Consider the following 19,607-nt stretch of genomic DNA (forward strand, 5'->3'; position numbering starts at 1 on the left):
AAAGCTTTAGCAGAGCTTTTCTTAAAGACAACGAACGTAGCCTAAATCAACAAAGGAAGTGGCTTGAATATTCTGTCAAGCCCAAGACACAAGTAAAATGGATTCTGCTTCTATATACTCGAACTGATAGCTTGCATGCTCTCAAAATATACTTCTAGTCTAAACGAATCAGTTCATAACTAAAAAAAATGTATGTTAGCGCTCGAAAATAGGAATGGTCGTCTGCAAAATAGCTATAAAAGATAAACCAAAGCCTAAACAGGGAGCCGAAGAACCGACGAAAAAAAAAAACAAAAAAACTACGCAACTAGGGCGGAAAGTGCAGATGTCACAAGAATGCCTGCCCAAAGCCGGGAGATTTCTGCGAACGGAGTGGTAGTGTCGGCGTGACTTGTGCCCCAGGTAACCAGCTTGAAAAAAACCAAAGTAACTCAACAGCCCAGCAGTCGGTGAACTACGACTACTACTACTACGCGGCGGAGATGGGCTTCTCGGCGACCTTCACCAAGGTGAGTACTTCTCTCGCGCATCGCATTTACTCTTGGTTCGCTCTTTTTTTCCCTCTTCCTCTCTTTGTACGTCGCCCACGCATGCCTTTGTTTCTTACGTGTCACGCATATTTCACGCATTTGCTGACTTCCGGCAGCGCGTTCCACCTTCCTTGTCGCGGTAATTTGGGTGCCAGGCAGCGCTACTGCTTCGGAACTCAAGAGCGTGAGAACGCCGACCACCGAAGCTTCGCTCCAGAGACCGAGGTCCATTTTAATGCGCATTAAACGACGGTGAACGCGCTTTACAGCTATTTTCTCCTTCGTCACAAACACGAAGCCTGCCATAAGTGTGTTTCGTGCAGACTGGGCACGGGAGTGAACAGAAAACCAGCCAGATAATACTCTACCATTGCGAAGTTCTTGAAGGAGGGTACTTTTCCCTAAGAAGCATGCGCATTCTAAATGCTTTACCCCTATTTTTAAGACAGGGGTAAATATTTGTCGACGTAGGAACCTTCAGTAGACCCCCATCATGAAAACAGTGCCCGCTTATGTGGCTCATTTGGGCTGGGCATTTAGAAGTTTAGTTTGCAACAGCCACCAAAACTACACTGAAACATTCGATGCCTATAACTTAAATCTTCTGGGCCATCGACTGTGTGCACTATTCAACTAACAGCAGGGACGAGACAGATCATACGCAAAAACAAGATTATAGCGCGAGTAATTGCCATAATTATTATTTATACTCATCGTGTTTACAATTTCGTTTCTGATTCACAGGGGACACTGTACCCCAATCTGGGTGGGCATAATTACTTGGATGGAACCAACGCTAACGAAACGAAGACAGAGGAAGGAACACAAAAACGGCCGCTGCATGGTCCAACAACTGAAGTTTGGTATCAAGAAGGGTGAATATAAACACGATACACAAGGCAATCAAAGGCACTGCACACGGGCGAAAAAAAGGTTGATAAACAGCAAGTTGAGGAGGCAACTTGATAAAAACCAGCTTACAATCAAAGACCACGCATATAGGCATTCTCCTTGGGATGAAAACACACACTCGCCTGGCTAAATGCTCTTTCAGCAGCGTGAAACGCTTCTGTAACCTCACGGGCCATTTTTTGTCGGTGCCCAAATAAAATGTCTGCGGCAGGAAAATTCAGTTTACAGCCGTGTGTTTCGTGTTTATATTCATCCTTCTTGATATTAAATTTCAGTTCGACGAGCGGCCGTCCTTGTATTCCTCCCTCTGTCTTCATTTTGTTCTTCATTTTGAAAATGTCTCTCCAACCAGCCCAGCTAGCAACGCTTCTGCAGTTCATTATATAATTAACAAAGCCCGTTAACGCTGATCTACATGGATATTTTAGGCTACGACTTCACAGTGGGTTAGGTTACTCTATTCAATTACAGTACGGGGGTAAAAGCACAACATTAAAACGTCTGTCCAGACAATATATAGGGGCTCCGATATGTCGGTACCAAGCAAGTTTTGCTGTCAATGGTAGTAGAAGTGATGCAGCTAGGTGAGTCGACAGTGTATTACAAAGAAACAGGGAAAATAGTTTGAAAATCATTTCTGAAATATGTTCTTGGGATTTCGAGAAACATGCACGATGCCTCGCGTAATCGACGCACCCCCTTTAGTCATAATTATTTTGAAGTTTCTCGCACCATAAACGTATCTCTATTTTCAATCATACAGCAATGTATGTGAACGCAGTAATTTACGGATTTCCGCCAATACGTCCTCGTCTGCTGGAACACAGCCGCCGCCTTGTAATCAATCACGTCTCCCATGGCGGTCACGATGTCTGTTATCTAATTCCCTTCGTAGCCGCGACGCGGGGTGTTTGGCCTTGGGCATTGATGCGTGGCGCACTCGCGACAGGCGAGTGTTTATAACTCCGCATATAGGAAACCTTCGGATATAATTGAACGATTCTTGGCTTTTGGGTGGCTTGTAGTTATTATACTAATGCAAGGTAGAAGCTGGTTTTGACATTGTGCTTTCCCATGTGCAAGGGCACGCAATGTGTAATTTCAGCGTAAAAAAAAGTGGAATTTAATTTTGCCTTATGAACGCACCCTAAAATTCTTCGTTTTTTACGGGTAAAAAGTGTGTTAATAAATTATACGAGCAAATATCTCAGCGGGGGAGTCGTGAATTTTCTGATAAATAAACGAGACATATAGCTTTTCTTTGAATTCGTCTAAGATAATCAATGTTAGATTCAGAATACGTGCACCCAGCGCATGCGCACTCGAGTTTTGGTCCTAATATATACAGTAATAGTTCGTTAACTCAAACTCGCATATCTCGAAAAATCGGCTACGTCTAAATTTTCCGCGGCACCAAACCATTTCTTATCCGTCCCACGTATTTGTTGCCCTTTATTTCGAAGTATTTTTGGGCCAAACTACGAATATCTCGAAATCTTGACTGAGAGCAACCAAAATTTTGCCGCCGCGGACCGTTTAACGAGATTCGCGTGGGTGCTGCCACGCCTAAGTCCCTCGATTTTTTCTCTCGTTTGGCTGCGCCTACCACAAAGCCGATGTTTTCCCCGAACGTGAAGTCTGAGCCTAGAGGCATATCAACTTTGTCAAGCAACCCTGGGGCACGTCATGTGACGGTAGAGACATGCGCAGAGGTACAGTGTGCTAGAAGGCAGAGGTATGTCGTGCGGGGAAAAACCCAATGGAGAGCACTGGTCCTTTTTGCCATGAAAAGATTTTTATGGAGCCCAGGCGTTCCCCGGAGAATTCCTGTTACAGCCAGCACCACCTATAACGTTTAAAACCATACTCAACAGTTAATTGAAAGGTTTTATAAGCCTTGATGCCCTAAAGTAAAGAAATAAGGCTATTTGAGGTGATAAATATGGATTTATTTAACTAAATTTCTGAAGCCTTTTTTTTGCAAATAACTCGATATTTCATGGCAGTTCGCGCAAATTTGCTTATCTCGAAAACACGCTTATCTCGAAATATTTCCCTGTTTTTACTACTTCGAGTTATTGACGTGTGACTGTATGAGTAGCCTAGTAGTTTTATATTACGTGAGGCACTTTTAAGCTTATGTGTCCAAGAATTGGCAGGTTTTCTGCTCGCTTGGCCGCAAATGTCATCGAATAGTATTTCACTGCTCCTGCCACGTAACTGCCTCTCGTCTCTCCCCGCGAACCTCTCACGCTCTTGTTCTCCTGACTCGCTCTTCTCACAATGAACGGGATTGAGATTTTATGATTTTTATGGAGGGAAGAAAGCTTAGGAGAGGCCCCGGTTAATGTGGCCTTCCACGGTGGCCACCACCGCACTTGGAAAAGGGTGGAGGAAGTCACGTGGTTTTCTCACGCTCTCAGGAGGCCACTGGCAGCCGTGTCGTAGGGCAACGGCGGGGAAAGTCGGCCCACTGAGGTCTCACGTCACGGAGCCTCCCAGCCGATGTCCAATGGACAGCGGGCGCAGACGCAGCACACGACAGTGGTGCTATCAAAGGAAGGCGGAAGAGTTGCCGCGTGTGCGCAAAATACAATTAAAAAAAGCGCCCCTAAAACGGCGTTCCCGGTTTACGGCTGGCCCTGGTGGACCACCTCGTCCTTTGTTACAACTAGAGGAAGCGAACAAATTAACATCTGTAATTATGTTGTGGTAGAACATATTTTTCTAAATGCGGCTTTTTAACAGTGCCCTTCCTTACTTAATGTGACACATGCTCCTATAACCGCTGCAAAGCCCATTTTTCGAGCTTTACTTAATAACACCGTTATTATAAATGCACAACGCAAGCAAAGCACTGGGAAGCACGCTTCAACATTTGTCCACGCCTCATCTGACATCCTGTTTTCATATCATGACGGCCTGGTTTGGTGGAGCTCTGGTAAATATAGAAGATCAAACAATCGTGATTGTGGTGCCTGAACTTCAGCTGGGTACATCCAGTGGGAAGGCTGCTCTGTCTTCGATAAATACTGTTGTGAATTTTTAGATCTTGCACATATTGCGCCGTCATGATGTTCTGAAGGATGCAAAGACGTGGGCGTTTCTCACATTTTATTTTTATTTAGGAACATGGGTTTGAGGTTCAACGTCTTCAAGGAAGTGTTAAGGGAGGTCAGATTTTTCTAAGAGTATATAGAGGAAAGCTTAGTCACAGATGCCGGAAAATACATTTTCTTGAATTAAGACATGTTCATATTTATTTATACACCGCTAAAGTATACGTTAGCTGCGGTTAGAAGGTCTCGTGTATTTGTTTTGGAAGCTACACCTTTGAGCTGCCGTTTCCGAAAATGAGGCAATACATAAATGGTGTGTTGGTCCCTCTTTTTTTAGGACGGCCGACTGGTACTCGGAGCACCCGGTTTCTACAACTGGGAAGGTTAGTCATTATTTTATGTCGATGTAGAATACTATGCTGAGGTGAATTTCGTTAAGAGGAATTATCGACTATGCCGCGCAAACACACTTCTTTCTTTTAACTGTTGCCCCTTCGTGTTCATATTGATGGTTGTTTGACGTAACTACTCAAAAAATAAAGAATGAAATGCAGCAAATATTTTCATTTAGATTTAATTTTTATATGAAGTACAACACACTGACGTACATTTTAATGATCAGTACACAAAACAGCGAAAATATTTGAGTAAAATGTGGGTAACATGATACATACAATAAAATAAGCAAGACTAGGTGCCCTCGATGGAGCTTGACGTAAAATATACATCTTGATGAGTCACAATGCAAATATATCAATTACAGATTTAGTTATTCGAATGAAGAGCCTTTCTCAGAATAGATAAAATAGCGCCAAGGTTTTGGGATTTAGTGTTTTTTTTTTCTCGAAGCGATACACACTGTGAATGTTAGTTTAGTTTTACAAGCTGAAAGAAACAATGTTACCAGGATGTAAACTGTAATTTGAATTTGTTGTACTGTTGTATGTATTGATAAGAACATTTGAAAGTGTACATGTGGACAAATCTTTGCCTCACTGAAACCTATGAGTTTCCTCAATTGCCCGAATATTCATAAGTCTGGATTATCTCCTGTTCCGTTCAGCACATAACTGTACTCTAGTGAGCAAAGGTTACGTGAAATCAATGGCATTACAGTGCTGCACTTAGGTGCTGAAAACTGTTTGAACCACGCTTAAAACTCCTTCTATTACTGCGGTGTGTTATTAAGCTTTCTCTTCAGCTGTAATACTTTCCTCTTCTTCGTCCACTGTACAAAATATTGCGGTGAATATGCATTTGTTCTCCTTATCTAACTACCATCCCTTTTCCTTCCAGGCACTATAACACGGTACGATAACAAGCAAATTCTGACCAGCCATCACATGCTCTTGGGCAGTAAGGAGAAAGATGCATACAAAGGTACTCACCGGTAGTCGTATTTTTGTCTAATATCTAAAAAAATTGGCCAACAGTGTGTTAGGGACGAAGACATGAATACCAAATGGCAGGTTTAACTCAAGTGCAGTATACAAGAACCGAATGTGACTTTTCAATTATCCATACGCTCTTCCTTCCTTTTAAAGCAAAGATTTCTACCTCTACCAGCCAACGGTTCTTTTCTGGCGTGCGGGACAATAAACTCCCAATGCGGCGGAGGAGGCGGCGGGGGTGGAGGAGGGGGTCTGAGGGAGGGTTTCACTCACTGAGCACACTTCACATGGAGCGGCGAATTTACCCGGGTTTAACCCGCGCGCCGGAGCTGCTCACCTCGGCGGTCGCGTCGGCGGTACCATTCCGCCGGCTTTGTCGTCTGCTTTAGCGACGGTTGATTTGGGCCTGTTTTGGCGCAGCTTCGCGTTCATTGCGCACTTCTTTCACACGGCTTGTTCGACACCACCTCCTGGGTGACCTGGACCCGACGGAATTTATGGTCGTACGGCAAAGATACATTAAGGATTGGTTTCCAGGGCCGCAAAAACAAAATATAGAGACCACATACAGACATCTGTCCGCTGGAGAAATGTTAGAAAAACACAGTGCTTGCCATGAATGCGACTCCGTTTTCTAAATTGGTGAATACCGATTCAGTTGTGTTTTAACAGATATTACAAAATGCGAAAGGAGCAACTGGTTCTGATAAATAGCAATTATAAAAGTTTCCTCAGCTTTCTCGCAATTCTCAAACTTACTAAACTAACTAGTTTAAATCGGTATAAATGGGAATCACTAAGCTCACAGGCCGAATTGTTTCGGTGTCTGCGCTTGTGTCGCGCGGTGGTGTAGCCCCAAGCTAGCACATCAGGATGGCTAGGTTTCGCTGTCTCACCCTTCGAAAGACGCTCCTCTCCGTTTACTTTCTGCCGACGCACGGCCGGGCAACAGCGGCAGCGTCTGCCGCTCGAGCCCGGCCGTGGCCGACGCTGCGGCTGCGTTCGGGAAGCCGCCCCCGCGAATTCCAGGTAACGGTTGTCAGAATGTCCGGTTTTACTCTTTGTAGAGCCACGTGTGTGAATTCAAGTGACGTCGCACGGGCAACTGTTGTGGGCGTCGTTTGAGCTTTGCTTTCAAACCACCTTCACTGCCTGGGTTGGAGCCAATTTTTGTTCAGAGTTTTGGCCAATTTTTATTACGCATCCTGTATCGTTTGTAAACTGCATTCTACTGTATTTTTGATGAGGCATGCTGATTTTTGTATTTTGCTTTGCTACACTGTTTCCTTGCTGTTAGTACTTTTTACGGCTTACTCCAGTATCTTCGAGACGAACGTGTACTTTTTTTTTTCTGCCCCCCTGACTCAATGCCGTACATAATGAGCCTGTAAGGTACTCGTAAGTATGTAAATAAATAAATAAATAAATAAATAAATAAATAAATAAATAAATAAATAAATAAACATTTTGACACGAGCAAGAAGCCTCGGTTGAGAGCTACCATCATTACTATCTTAATAGTTTGTCTGGATCTGTGTGCGCCTTCTACAAATGGTGCACACATCTACCTTAACTTAGCACTTGATGTTCAAAGAATCAAACAAACACAATAATTCAACAGACACGAATATCGTGCACGTCGCACATTAGTCATGTTACGAAGGTTGGTGCCAAAAAGAGCCCTGTTTGCAGCTACACACCTCTGTGTGCAGGTTACTCGGTCACGACAGGAAGGTTGTTCCGGCAACGCGAACTGACTGTCGCTGTTGGATCTCCACGGAGCAACGACTACAAGGGACAGGTGAGGGAAACGCGCAAATAAAGGCTGCTTTGTGTATGTGAAACAGTGCACCACAGCATGGCACAATAAAAGAAGCTTGTGTGGCAGCTACAAATAAACAACACTGCATTGTCGCATTCATTGACACCTTAAGCGATTACCAGGGTACCCCACTACCAACATTCCCTTTTCGCCCTTGTAAAATTGCTGTGTGTGTCACCTTGTATGACTGGCCAAGAGCACGGAGCAAGAATATATAGGAGAGGAAACGCCCATTGCGGCCGGCGTGATCGAACGACTAGATAATGTCACAATGATAACTACGGTGACCTACGGAGCCCCGCAGCTGCGGCGACGAACAATTTGACAGCGGCACCTGGTTGAGTGTATTGCTTTTGTATTGAGTGTATTGAGCGTATTGCGTTTACAGGTTTTACATTTTTGTGCGTTTACAGATTTGTATTTTGGGCTTGGTGCTCGCGCACGATGGCTTACGCATTAAAAGAAAATGCCCCTTTTATTCGCTGGTACCGGCTGGTTTAAATTTGACAGAAAATTAATCGCGAAGCCGGGCTGTTCAGCCAACATAATCACAGAAGAGCGCACACACTCTCGCTTCGGCCACGGAATGTTTCGGCGGCCCGGCGAAATGCCGACGCGATGCCGCGGCCGGGTTGGACTGGGCGAGCGCGAACAGAACGCGCGCCGGCCGTTGCGATGACCGCGCACTTCCTTCACTTGCCGCCAGATGCCGGAAACTTGACGCTCGACAAGTGCTTGTGACGTTATCAGGCTGTCCCAGGAAGCTCACTTTCCCCTCCTATTTTATTCTTGCTCCGTGGCCAAGAGTAAGGCACTAGCTCATAATTCTGCTTTCTAAACCATGTTTGAGTGAATCCACGATATTACCCCGAATATCAACGCATCCACAAAAAAGTCTTGTTTTGTACCCCTACCATTTAATAATATTGTTACGTGGCGGTACGGGGTTACGAGGCGGTTACGAGGTACGGGGATCGATACCCCGCACCTCCTGGCGGCAGATGACACGGACCATGTAGCGATGAAGCGATGTATTTACATAATGGTTAAAGAACTATTTACATAATGCCAAAACGGAGCCCGGCCTGGCAGCGCGGCGCACACAGCTCTTCTTCGTCGTCACCATCCTTGGTGGTGGGCCATGGCGCCACGGGGATTGTCCGCCACGTCTCGTGACAATATGATATACAATTCACTAGGCACCTTGAAAAAAAGAAACGTTGGTTTAATAGGGGGAGTATTCACAACTTCTGATACCGTACCTCAGCACTCTCTTTCGTCGTAAGGCTTGGATTTGGGGTTACTTCGCAGCAACAGCTTTTCTCTGTTACATGTGTACGAAAGCGATGTGCCTATGTCCGCCTGTTTTGACAGGTATTTCTGTTCGGTATCGACGGTCCGGGGAATGACAGAACCCTGGAAATCAAAAGCCGCCTGTTAGGGTCGCAGGTAAGTTTTTGCGTTCTACAGATATGAAAAAGAGAGGAGGGACAATGCATAATCTCCATGCTCTTCCTCCCTGGCCATTCCCTCGGGCCTAAATATTGCTAAAACGTTCCTCTAGCCTTATCCTCGATATAAACGTCCTTTGCTTTCATGACACAGATGTGCGAGTACTTTGGGGCGTCATTACTAGCCATCGATCTGGACAGTGACGGTGTTGATGACCTGTTGGTTGGTGCACCGTTGTACAGCATAAAAGATGGCCAAGATGAAGGGCGCGTCTACGTCTTCCGAAGCAACGGCGTGGTGAGTAAATTTTAAATTTGCCCTTGTATGGGAGTAAGACTGAATAAGGTTTGCCCATCTGTAAATATGTGTAGATGTGATGTCGAGATGAAAAGCCCAGTCACATTTGCATCTCCGCACATTACAAGCCTAAGCCCTGGCTTTGGAATTTCCGGCTGGCAACAAGGTTGTAACTCTAGAGTTGGGAGCGCCCTCTGGAAGGGTAGTCGGCCTCCTGTGAAGTGTAGTTTTTAAAGCGAAGCTTTTAACCTCTACCCCCCAGGGGTTCTGTCGCGACCGTTGGTGTAAACAAAAAACTCCCGCGAACCAATAAAAGAAGTTACTGGCACCGCCAGTAATTGAACCTGGAACCAATACAGAAACGGAGCTAAAGCCCTTTGTTTACCGATTGAGCTACGAGCGCACGCAGAAAAGGGGAAACAGACGGGTACTTACCGAGCACAACTGCGGGTTGACCCCCTGCGCTCTCGCTCAATGCCACGTGATAGCGTCACACGAGCTCTCGCGTCGCTGTGCTCTCCACACACGGCACGTGTAGCGACCGTGTGCGCGCCTTGCGCATGCGCTAGGAGTCCGTAAAAATTAAAGGATCCTCATACCAACGCGTGGCATCGCATTTCTCCCCTGTCTCTGCCGCCGATCTCGTCGCCTCCGTCGGCTGCGTAACAGACGGAGAAGTAAGATCGCCTAACACCGGGTTTGAGCTTCCTTTAATTTTATATAAAAAAATTTCTACTCATGTTCTTTACCAATACAACTCAACCAACCACTATTCATGGATCATGCATTGATTTAACCTTAGCGAGCTATTATCTCTTTGAAGTAATAAAGGCTGTGATTAAGTACATTTCCCTTGTCTCTGGTTCCACTCTTTGTAGAGCCACGTGTGTGAATTCCAGTGACGTCGCATGGGTAATCGTTGTGGGTGTCATTTACAGCTTTGCTTTCCAACCACCTTCACGGGGTGGATTGGCGCGCATTTTTTTCTTACGAGGCTAAGATCTTTTGTTTGAAGTCTTCTTTTCTTGTTATTGATATAAGAACACACACAATATCAAGATATCCCGTAAAAATATCTGAATAGTGCTTAACCTGGGAGTGAAGTAGAGGTTACTGGACGTCATAGCTGGGTGCGCTACCTGACAAATTGTGTCTGTTCTACACCATTTCCTTTTCAATGTCTGTTACACTAGAAGTTTCGAATAATGCAGGCTCATATGCGGCGTGCCTTTCAGTGCGAGAGCACTACAAGCCTACCCACCTGGATGTTGCGGTTGTCTGCTTGAAGCCTACTTTATTTTCTGGCATACAGTTCGCGTGAGCACAGGTGTTGTGCGAACAACAAAATATACTCAGTCCCGAACTGCTGGCGCAGCAGAGGGAGGGGGATGTGGTTATGCAATAGCCCAACATTAGGCCAAACGTCACACTTTTAGGTCAAACGTCGTAACCGAACCGCAGCTTGAGTTACAATAAGTTTGATATCGTCAGGTTCAGTAGTAAGGCTACCTAATGTTAAATGTGAATATGAGCATAAAAATGGCGATAGCCCAATGGTCTTAGTTCTATAGTGATGCAGAAAGCAAGGAAAAGAAGCAAATGAAAATGGTAAAGGATGATGAAAAGTGGTTGCTTAAGCGTTCTCATGAACACCTATATAGTTTAGTGTTACATATCCACAGAATCCCAAGAAGTGTATTGGACAACGTGTATGAGCTGGAATGTACGCTGCTTGCATGCTATATACCATGTGGTTAGCGCAGCCAACCAGTAGGTATTTTTTCTTCTGATTCTGCATCATAGAACTTTGTGTTTTTCTTATCCATACCAAAGGGAGTGTATCCATCTGGTCACTTGGAAGGCCATCGAGCCACGGCTGCACGGTTCGGAACAGCAATGGCAAACGTTGGAGACCTCAACATGGACGGAATACAAGGTGCGAGAGAAAAGGACTGCTTCTGAAACGGCATCCACCGAATACTTGTAAACGCACACGGGGCGTATTTTTATGCCTGCTGCACTTTGAATGCGTGCCCCATATTATTACAGTAAAAGTTCGTTAGTTCGACACTGGTGGGATCGCGAAAAATTGGCGAATTATCCGGTTGTCGAAATATCGAATGAACAACAAAAACTCGAAATTTTCCACAGCATGACGTGCCTTTATTTGCCAAAGAAGTTTGTAATCTTCGCCTGTTTTTTGGGGGGGCGAATTTGTGCGGCGACGATAGCTCTAACAGCTGCCAGATGCTCCGTGGTACACGCGCCATGCGGAATTTGCTGACAAAAGTCCTCCAGCACGGACAAGGCTTCTGCGGCTTATTTTGCCGTGCGCTTCGGTGGTTGGGGAAGTTGGCCTCAATCGTCACCCTCCGACGAATCGCCCTTGTCGGCGCCTGTCGCGTCCTGAATTGTTTCTTCCTCGCTCAGCTGGGGCCCTATTCTCGACGCACTAAATTCGCCGTGAACTGTGAATTTGCCGGAAGTCTTTTCTGACTGGCTTTCAATTTTGGTCACGTGCTTCCGGTTGACAAAGCGGTTGTGCGTGCTTTCGTCATGTTGACGTTTCATTCATTTTTCTGGCACCAGTACTAAAGTTTGCCTTCTTTCTCTCTATTGAAAACACACAATTCTTGGTTGGCAATGAAAAAGTATACGAAATGCAGCGGCACGACAACTTATAGACCTGTCTTCGCTTTTCAACAACAATATGGCTTGTATCTCTCTGTGATTGGCTGAGAAGGCGTGACGTAGGATAAACAGTTGGCGGGAACGCTTGCGTCGCACACCGGCAACTTCAGCCTGCGTAAAAGTGACGTGATGTTACGTAACAGCTTGAGAATGGCGGTTGCTGTCGCCGTGAAATAAGGCAACAAATTTCACCGACCTTCGGCGCCGTGCAATCTCCGTGAATTTGCAGCAGTCGCAGTTTCGCGCGACGCACAATTTAAAACTGTTTTCTAGCGAGAGAAATAATACTTTTCACTGTTTGCAAGTCAGCGATAACGGCGCATAAAAATAACGTCCCGTATTTTGTTTTTATGTTTGGCAATGAAATAGCAATCAATTGTTTGGCGTAACACTAACATAAGAGCGCAGTACAAGCCTCTCCGTTACAAATAACCCTACGCATGGCATCTCTCCACACTCCTTCTAGTGATAGAGACTCTATGCTCCTAGTAGGCTGGTGGGCCACATGATCGAATTCAAGAGAAAAATAACAAAGAAAACTGTCTGTTTTATTCATTACTGCGCTGATTGAGGTCGAGCTTGACGACTGAGTGAATCGGCGGCATCGGTACGCTCCGCCGTTATCAGGCGTAGCGTTTCGTTGCCCTTACCGCGTCGTACAATCGATGGTCACGGCCGTCTTTTTCTGTGATGACGTCACAAGCTTGTAACATAGCAGCAGACGATAGCGTGGCGGCGGTGATGGCCGGGACTGTGATAACGCAACAAAGCTTGCATTAAAGCAGAGAGCTCATTTTACCAAAAGCGATTGAAAGAAATAATTAGATACCGTAAAAAAGATTGTGCGATGTTCTTTAGCTCAACGCTCGCCTTTCGCTCGCTTTTGTATCAATGTTACTTGATCCCCTTGTGGAGTGGACGCCAATTTTAACCAGAAGAATTGTGTTTTCCTTGCCAGCCTCAGCTGCCGTCCTAATTTTATAATACACGCCAAGTGTTTACTGCGAAGCAGTATGTGTCTGCACCCCCCCCCCCCCTATTTTTTATTCCGGTGATGCGGATTTACTCGGCGCCGATCCTGGGCTCCTCCTCGCCACCACTGACACCCCTTTCGCGACTATTTTTCCCTCTCGCCTCCACCGATGCCTCTTTGACAAGTTGCGCAGTCGGCTGCTAACGGCGGTGGTGCCGTTATCAGATGATTGCAAAAAATAAACAAAAGTGTGAATGGGCGTAAAAAAAGTGCACTGACGATTACTATACTCCCTAATGCGAAATTTGTGCGCAGCGCTAGCTGCAGTCTTCTAGGCCACGGCTCATAGCTACTGCGTCTCAGGAAGTGATCGCTTAATCAGCGAACGCACGGCGGCGCACGCTACTCTGCTGTTATCTCGCAGCGCGTCGCCGCGCCGGCCAGCGTGTTGTTGCAAATCGTGTTTGAACCTTCCGCGCAAATGTCACGTGGTTCGGATAAGCCACGAATGGTGGAGCAGCGAGCACGTTGTTGCAAATCTTGTTTGAGTCTCCCGCGCAAATGTCACGAGGTTAGAATTAGCGGCGAACGGAACAGCGTCTGCGGAAAGTGTCAGAGGGAGGGCGCTCCTTGGCGGCGATGCATGGAACAAGTGTTAGTGGGAGGCAATGAGAGAGATGACGCCATAGCCGCGCGTGCTGCCCTCCTCCCCACCCTTCGCCAGACGGTCCTCTCCGTTTTCTTTCTGCTGTCGCTGCTGCGTTCGCTTACTCGGTTGCGCCAACATCAACAGACACCGCTCCCCCCCCCCCCCCCCCCCCCCTCCGCCCCAACCCCCCGGGAAAGCCAGGTAATGGCTGCCAAAGGGCTGCGCCCTAAAATGACCGAAACCCACCGCCACCGCTGAACGTGTAGCCGCTGCCGTTTCCGCTCAAACTCTACCTCGCCCAGTTGCTGTGAACCACTCCCGGGTGAAGAGCAACTTGTCCAGTTGGAATACATGAGCCCATAACTCTTCCTCAGCTTGGAAGACCTTCCGAGCGACATTTTCGCCGGTGTCTTTCACACCTAAGCATGCGCCATCACCGGTTGCCGGTTTATGTGCGCACGGTTAGGGGGTGGAGGGAGGGAGGCGTGCACTTACAGCTGGGTTTCACGCCGCTAGCGATGAAATGTCGGTTGTGCTAGTGGGAGATGTAAACGTCGAAATGAGACGGCTAAATGCGCTTTGTCGGCTGTTCTCCTTAATCGAATGGTTCGGGTCTGGGTTGATGTGTCACACAGAAAGTAGGATGCCTACGAAGGGGAACGGAAACGGACAGCCACGGACAGCTCTACTTGAAAATAGAGCTCAAGGGCTTCCATGTTTTAAATCGTCATGGAACAGATGCATGGCGTTCGTTTGGAGGAAGAGATAGAATTGGAGAAGTGTCGGCCGGAACAAAAGCACAAATGGGCGCCAAAACAACGGAAAGCTTCGACCGACGCCGTTATCGCCTCAATTTCCTGCTCGTCGAGTAGCAGCGAATCCCCCCCCCCACCCCCCTTCCCCTTCCCGGATGAAGAGCAACTTGCCAGCTTGGTACGCCGGCGTGAGCCAATAGAGAGTTTTAGCATAGCGGCTACCGGAGGCTCACGCTACGGCGGCGGGTTACCGGGACCCGGCTGCGCAGGCGCGCGCGGGGAGGGCGAGGAGGTTCCTCCTCAGGCGGAGCTAAATGCTTGGGTGGGCATGGCGAATGCCGGCCCGCGGAACTAATCCACTCTATCGTAACGAATGTGCACGTGCCCAGAGGGGCCCCGCTACCCGCTTCCGTAGCGTTAGCGGACGGTACCCGCTATGCTAAAACTCTCTGATATCACTTCTTGAGATTAGGTGCTTTTAGAGGGACATTTTAGACCGCGCCTGTCACTTCTAAGCACGCGCACATGACCGGTTGCCGGTTTATGCGTGCACAGGCCTATAGCGGGAGGAGGAGGAGGGCGTGCACGCGCAGCTATAGGGTTCATGCCCGTACTGATGAATGACATGTCCGTTGTGCTGGCGCGAGGTTTAAACGCAGACGTCAAACGGCCCAATGGGACCTTTCTGGTGTCCTTGGTAGAGTGGATTGGGTTGGTGTGTTGCACAAACAGTAAGATGCTTTAGACGCGGGAGGGACAGGCGTCTCCATGTTTGTCCGCCAGAACAAAGCTTGGGTCCTTCGAAGGTTCATTCAGCTAATTGGCGAGGAAGTATGCTCCTCGCAAATTACTAACAAACGTGTTTTGTTTCGTGCACCTCGTGGACTGCGCCCAGCTTCGCGGGTCATCCTTCTTCACAGGGTGGAAGGGTGCTAATATTTTTTGTATCTTTTATGTGCAATATTTGATACATTGGTTGCGATATTTATGAGTGAAGCGTCATATTACACTGCATGTCGTCCTAGCTATGCGCGCATTAAGTCACTGATTGCTTACTGTGTGCTTACGAAAAAACAACAAAAAAAAAAAACAAAAAACATGTCGAATTCACTGCGAATTTATACAGTCGAGAATAGGGCCCGGGCCCTGCCCGGCAGCGCCGACACCATCATCGATGGATGTACCCGTTTCGGATGATGCCGATAACCATGCGGTTGGCCTATGCGGCTGGCCTATGCGGCTGGCCTATGCGGAATTTCGTTGTTTTTTCTGCTGTATAGTAGCGTTGCTCTTGGCAGTGTTTTTTTTTGTTCTTTTTTGCTGTCTGCGCATCGACTTGGCAAGCTCGCAGGCTACGACGCTAGGCCGGATTACCCGATGCGCGCTAAAATTTTGCCGAATTAACGAGAGTTCCGCTCCATTAGCTCCTGTATATAATTGTAGGGACCACGCGCGCAGGTCGAATTGACAGATTTCCCGAATTAGTGGGGGTTCAATTAACGAGCTTTCACTGTATTGGTATAACTCTTTATTTAGAAGGGGTGATTCAAGCTGTAGCCATGGATGGGGTATGCAGTAAAGGAGATGAGGGCGTCTTTATCCTCTAGTGTATCCCCGTGGTACTTGCCAAAGTCCGCAGGGACATGACAGTCTCTTTTGGGTGTGCTTCTTCCGTGGTGCCCGACCCAGAGGACACGGCCCAGTCCTGGATTGATGTTTGGCAGAAAATGGGCTCTTCTCTCCGCTGTGAGCCCCGAGCACTTCCACATCGTGTCGTGCATTGTAGGCCTCGTTTGGGCGTGACACGAGGAGAAGGTCACGATGGTAATCTCCGTGTAGTTATTGGAGGGTTCCCTCAAGTGTCGTGATCGGCGGGGAACGTATGCCCACCACTTTGCGAGCACGTCCTCCGTAAGAGCAGCCGGGCTCTTATTAACAGCGAAGCTTTTTAGCAAACCGTAATTTTTCGTGTCCGCAGTTAAAAACACCAAGAAATTTCCGAGCGCGCGCACGTAAGCGCGGGCCTCGCGGCTACCGCCCGGCAATTAAAAAAAACAACAGGAAAATGCCCAGTGCTCGTGCGTGCGCGCCTCGCGACGAACGCCCAGGTGTGCGTGCCTCGCGGCGCCCAGCGTCCCCGGCGCACGTTTGTCAAGCCAAGCATACCCACTTAGGGAGATTGGCTAAGACTGTCTGAAAAGAACTCGAGCGTTCACCGTAATCGTGGCAACACTTGCTCGGGACGAGAAAGACACACCAGAGCGTACGCCCTTCTAAGGTGATGTGCAATGATTATCACTTCCAAAAAAATTAAAAGCTCACACTTATAGCGGCAGTGATGGAGTAAATGCCGTTGCGGCAGCGAAGAATAAGCAAATGGGCTGCAATCGCGAACTTAAACCTTCGTGACAGTCATCAAGGTTAGCGTATAGCTTCGCTACCGTCAAGTCTTACGCGTTAGTGTGAGCTTCCTTCATTTTTTGTGTGTACCAGGACTTGTGCTCTCTGGGAACATGGGGTGTTGCGGCGCGGAACTTCGCCCTGCTCTCTTGCTTGGCAGTTGATCTGCCATCCGCAGAGTCAGGGTCGTGCCGCGCAGGCGGAACCGGGTGCGATAGGTCGGAGCAGATGTCGCTTTCCCACACGTGTGTGGCCTCGTTTCTGACGCCACCCGTGTGTTCCGGCACTCAGTCCACATGCACAGTAATGTGTTTTGTTGTGCAAAGTCTCTTTGCAATCATCCTGATGAGGTGGCTTGTGGAGCCAACGAACGGGGTACCACCGAGTCTTGCCAGCGCCTCTCTGCTCTCGGTATATATGGTAAACGTTCGGCCCCGGTGCTCCTCTGGTAGTGCTCTTCGCTGTGGCGGGAATTTCAGTTGGACACCGTGCCCAGCACAGTGCGATGTGATCTAGAGGTGGTACTGCCACACACTAAAAGATGCCATTCTTTCTGTCGGTAAAAAAACAAACCAACAAAAACATCTGCAAATCAGTCTGCCTTTCATTTTTGGGCATTCAATAGGAGGAGAGTTGCGACACGTGCCTGAACACCATAAAATCCGTCAAATCAGAAAGGTATTGGTACTGCGACATTTCTGTTCGTGGATGCGTGGTGTCAGCGACGACACATCGTGTTTTTGAAACCTCTTTTCAGGCTGACAGTTTTTGCGTAAAAGCATTGCATGCATTAACAACGACGAGAGTTTCGCGGTAACCTCACGGCTGTCATTGTTAGTAGCTTAACTAGTACGGTCATTATTAATGTTGCTGAGAGTTTCACCTTGTGCGGGATTTGCAGAATGGTTTGTTGGTTTAACTATGTTACCAAAGTTCCAGTCACTGTTCCCCCGTCCCACTTGTGTTGGTCCTTCCGCAGACGTGGCAGTCGGTGCACCGTACGAGAACGATGTGGGAGCTGTCTATATCTACCACGGTTCATCCACGTTCGGTGAAAGGACCACGTACGCGCAGGTGAGCTCCAAAGCGCAAGTTTATATTCTGTTATACTTCCACGGATGAATGAAATGCCAGCAGTTTCGTCAGCCAGTAGAAGCCCCAGTTGGCAATCCATGATTAATGAAGAATCGCAGTGCGAGATGTGTTCCTGTTTTCACCCTGTTGAAGACAGCAACACACAGTGCTGTTAAATGTCGTCCTTTTCTCTTTCGTTTTTTTATGTTGAGCGGCAATTCCTCTTTGCCGATCCTTCACATTGCCAAAGAAACAAAATGTTTAGTAAGCGCCTGTGTTGTGTGTTTCTTTGCTTAGTCCCGTTGTCTGCACTGCTTTCTTGAAGCTACATTGCAATAACAAACCCTGCAGCATACCCTTGTGTAGTAAGATATGTTCTCCCGCACACAAGAGGCAACAACTGGTTACGAGCGATGCTACGCGAGTACAGTTATTCGCATCTTGAACTAGCCGAAATTGTGTTACATGACTTCAATTTGCAATAATTTTCCTCGTGGCTATGTTGTTTGTGCAGAGAATAGATGCCAGCTCGATTTCATCACGCATCGGGTCTCCATTGAAAGGATTTGGCATCAGCATATCCAAGGGCCTGGATGTCGATTCTAATCACTATGACGGTGGGTGCTTTCATTGGCTGTTATTTTGATGGCTTCATATAACGCAAAAAAGGGACAAATAGGAGGAAGACGAATGAGCACAAGCACTTGAGCTCATTCCTCTCTCTCCAGTTTGTCTACTTTTTATATTTTATGGAGTCATGGGTCAACGGCAGCAACTATGTAGGCAAAACCCGCACTCTACAATATGCTTGCATTGTTTTACCTACTCCTGTACTGGTTTGTCTACATGTCATTGTGATCTTTTATCTGTTTCGCGAAAATGGGTACGCAGATACCGTCACAGCAATAAACCGATATCAATATTTAGGCGAACGCCAATTGAGCCACTGTTTTCTCTGCAGGTTGTATCGCTCGCTCACTTTCTTGCGTGCACCTTCACTCTTCGGTAAAATAGGCTGTTGGGCTAGTTGGTTCATTGCTTAAGGAAAACGAGCGCTACAAACCAGGACAGAAAAAAAGGAAAAATTACGAGACAGATGCACTTCTCTCGTCGTTTTTCGTTTTTTCGGTCCTGATTTGTAGCGTTCGTTTCCCTTAAGCTCCTTCTTCGGCCTGCCCTTTTTGTCACTCGTTAAATAATTCCAGATGGCTCTAATTTGCAGCTTTCACTATGTCACAAAGGAAAGCGCACAGCTCCAACTCTAATATGTTTTTTTACATTTTTGTGCTCGTTGAACTTGCTCAGAATTTGCGGGCGTGCCTCTGCCAAAATAATTATTCGGCACGGAAGCGTGCAGGTCGAATTGCGTGTATCATTTGTTATTTGACATTTGTTCTTAACATTCATTTTACAGATGTCATGATAGGGTCTTACATGACAGACAGTGCCGTTGTGTTTAGGTGAGTACATCAACTTTTCTTCTGGGTGGCCTAAATGGCTGCAATTATCACTCTGTCGATAACTGTATATGTATGGTGAATGCAAACCGGCAGTATATGGTTGAAGATGCTGACAGATAAAATTCTTTTATTTTCGATACCC

General features: G+C 47.0%; 1 protein-coding gene across 1 annotated transcript in view; it reads left to right on the forward strand.

Moving 5' to 3' along the window:
• Positions 1 to 19,607, forward strand: part of LOC144169803 (integrin alpha-9-like) — a 66,745-nt gene that overhangs the window by 17,915 nt on the left and 29,223 nt on the right. The window contains exons 5-14 of the mRNA XM_077699162.1: positions 403 to 509; positions 4,839 to 4,884; positions 5,798 to 5,881; positions 7,605 to 7,693; positions 9,089 to 9,163; positions 9,320 to 9,463; positions 11,297 to 11,399; positions 17,911 to 18,005; positions 18,520 to 18,622; positions 19,420 to 19,465. Of these exons, the coding sequence (XP_077555288.1) occupies positions 403 to 509; positions 4,839 to 4,884; positions 5,798 to 5,881; positions 7,605 to 7,693; positions 9,089 to 9,163; positions 9,320 to 9,463; positions 11,297 to 11,399; positions 17,911 to 18,005; positions 18,520 to 18,622; positions 19,420 to 19,465 (892 nt within the window). The remainder of the gene's footprint in view (positions 1 to 402; positions 510 to 4,838; positions 4,885 to 5,797; positions 5,882 to 7,604; positions 7,694 to 9,088; positions 9,164 to 9,319; positions 9,464 to 11,296; positions 11,400 to 17,910; positions 18,006 to 18,519; positions 18,623 to 19,419; positions 19,466 to 19,607) is intronic.

The sequence above is a fragment of the Haemaphysalis longicornis genome, unplaced genomic scaffold, assembly GCF_048455015.1.
Source record: "Haemaphysalis longicornis isolate Haplotype H1 unplaced genomic scaffold, Haemaphysalis longicornis Haplotype H1 scaffold_2, whole genome shotgun sequence".
NCBI lineage: Eukaryota > Metazoa > Arthropoda > Arachnida > Ixodida > Ixodidae > Haemaphysalis > Haemaphysalis longicornis.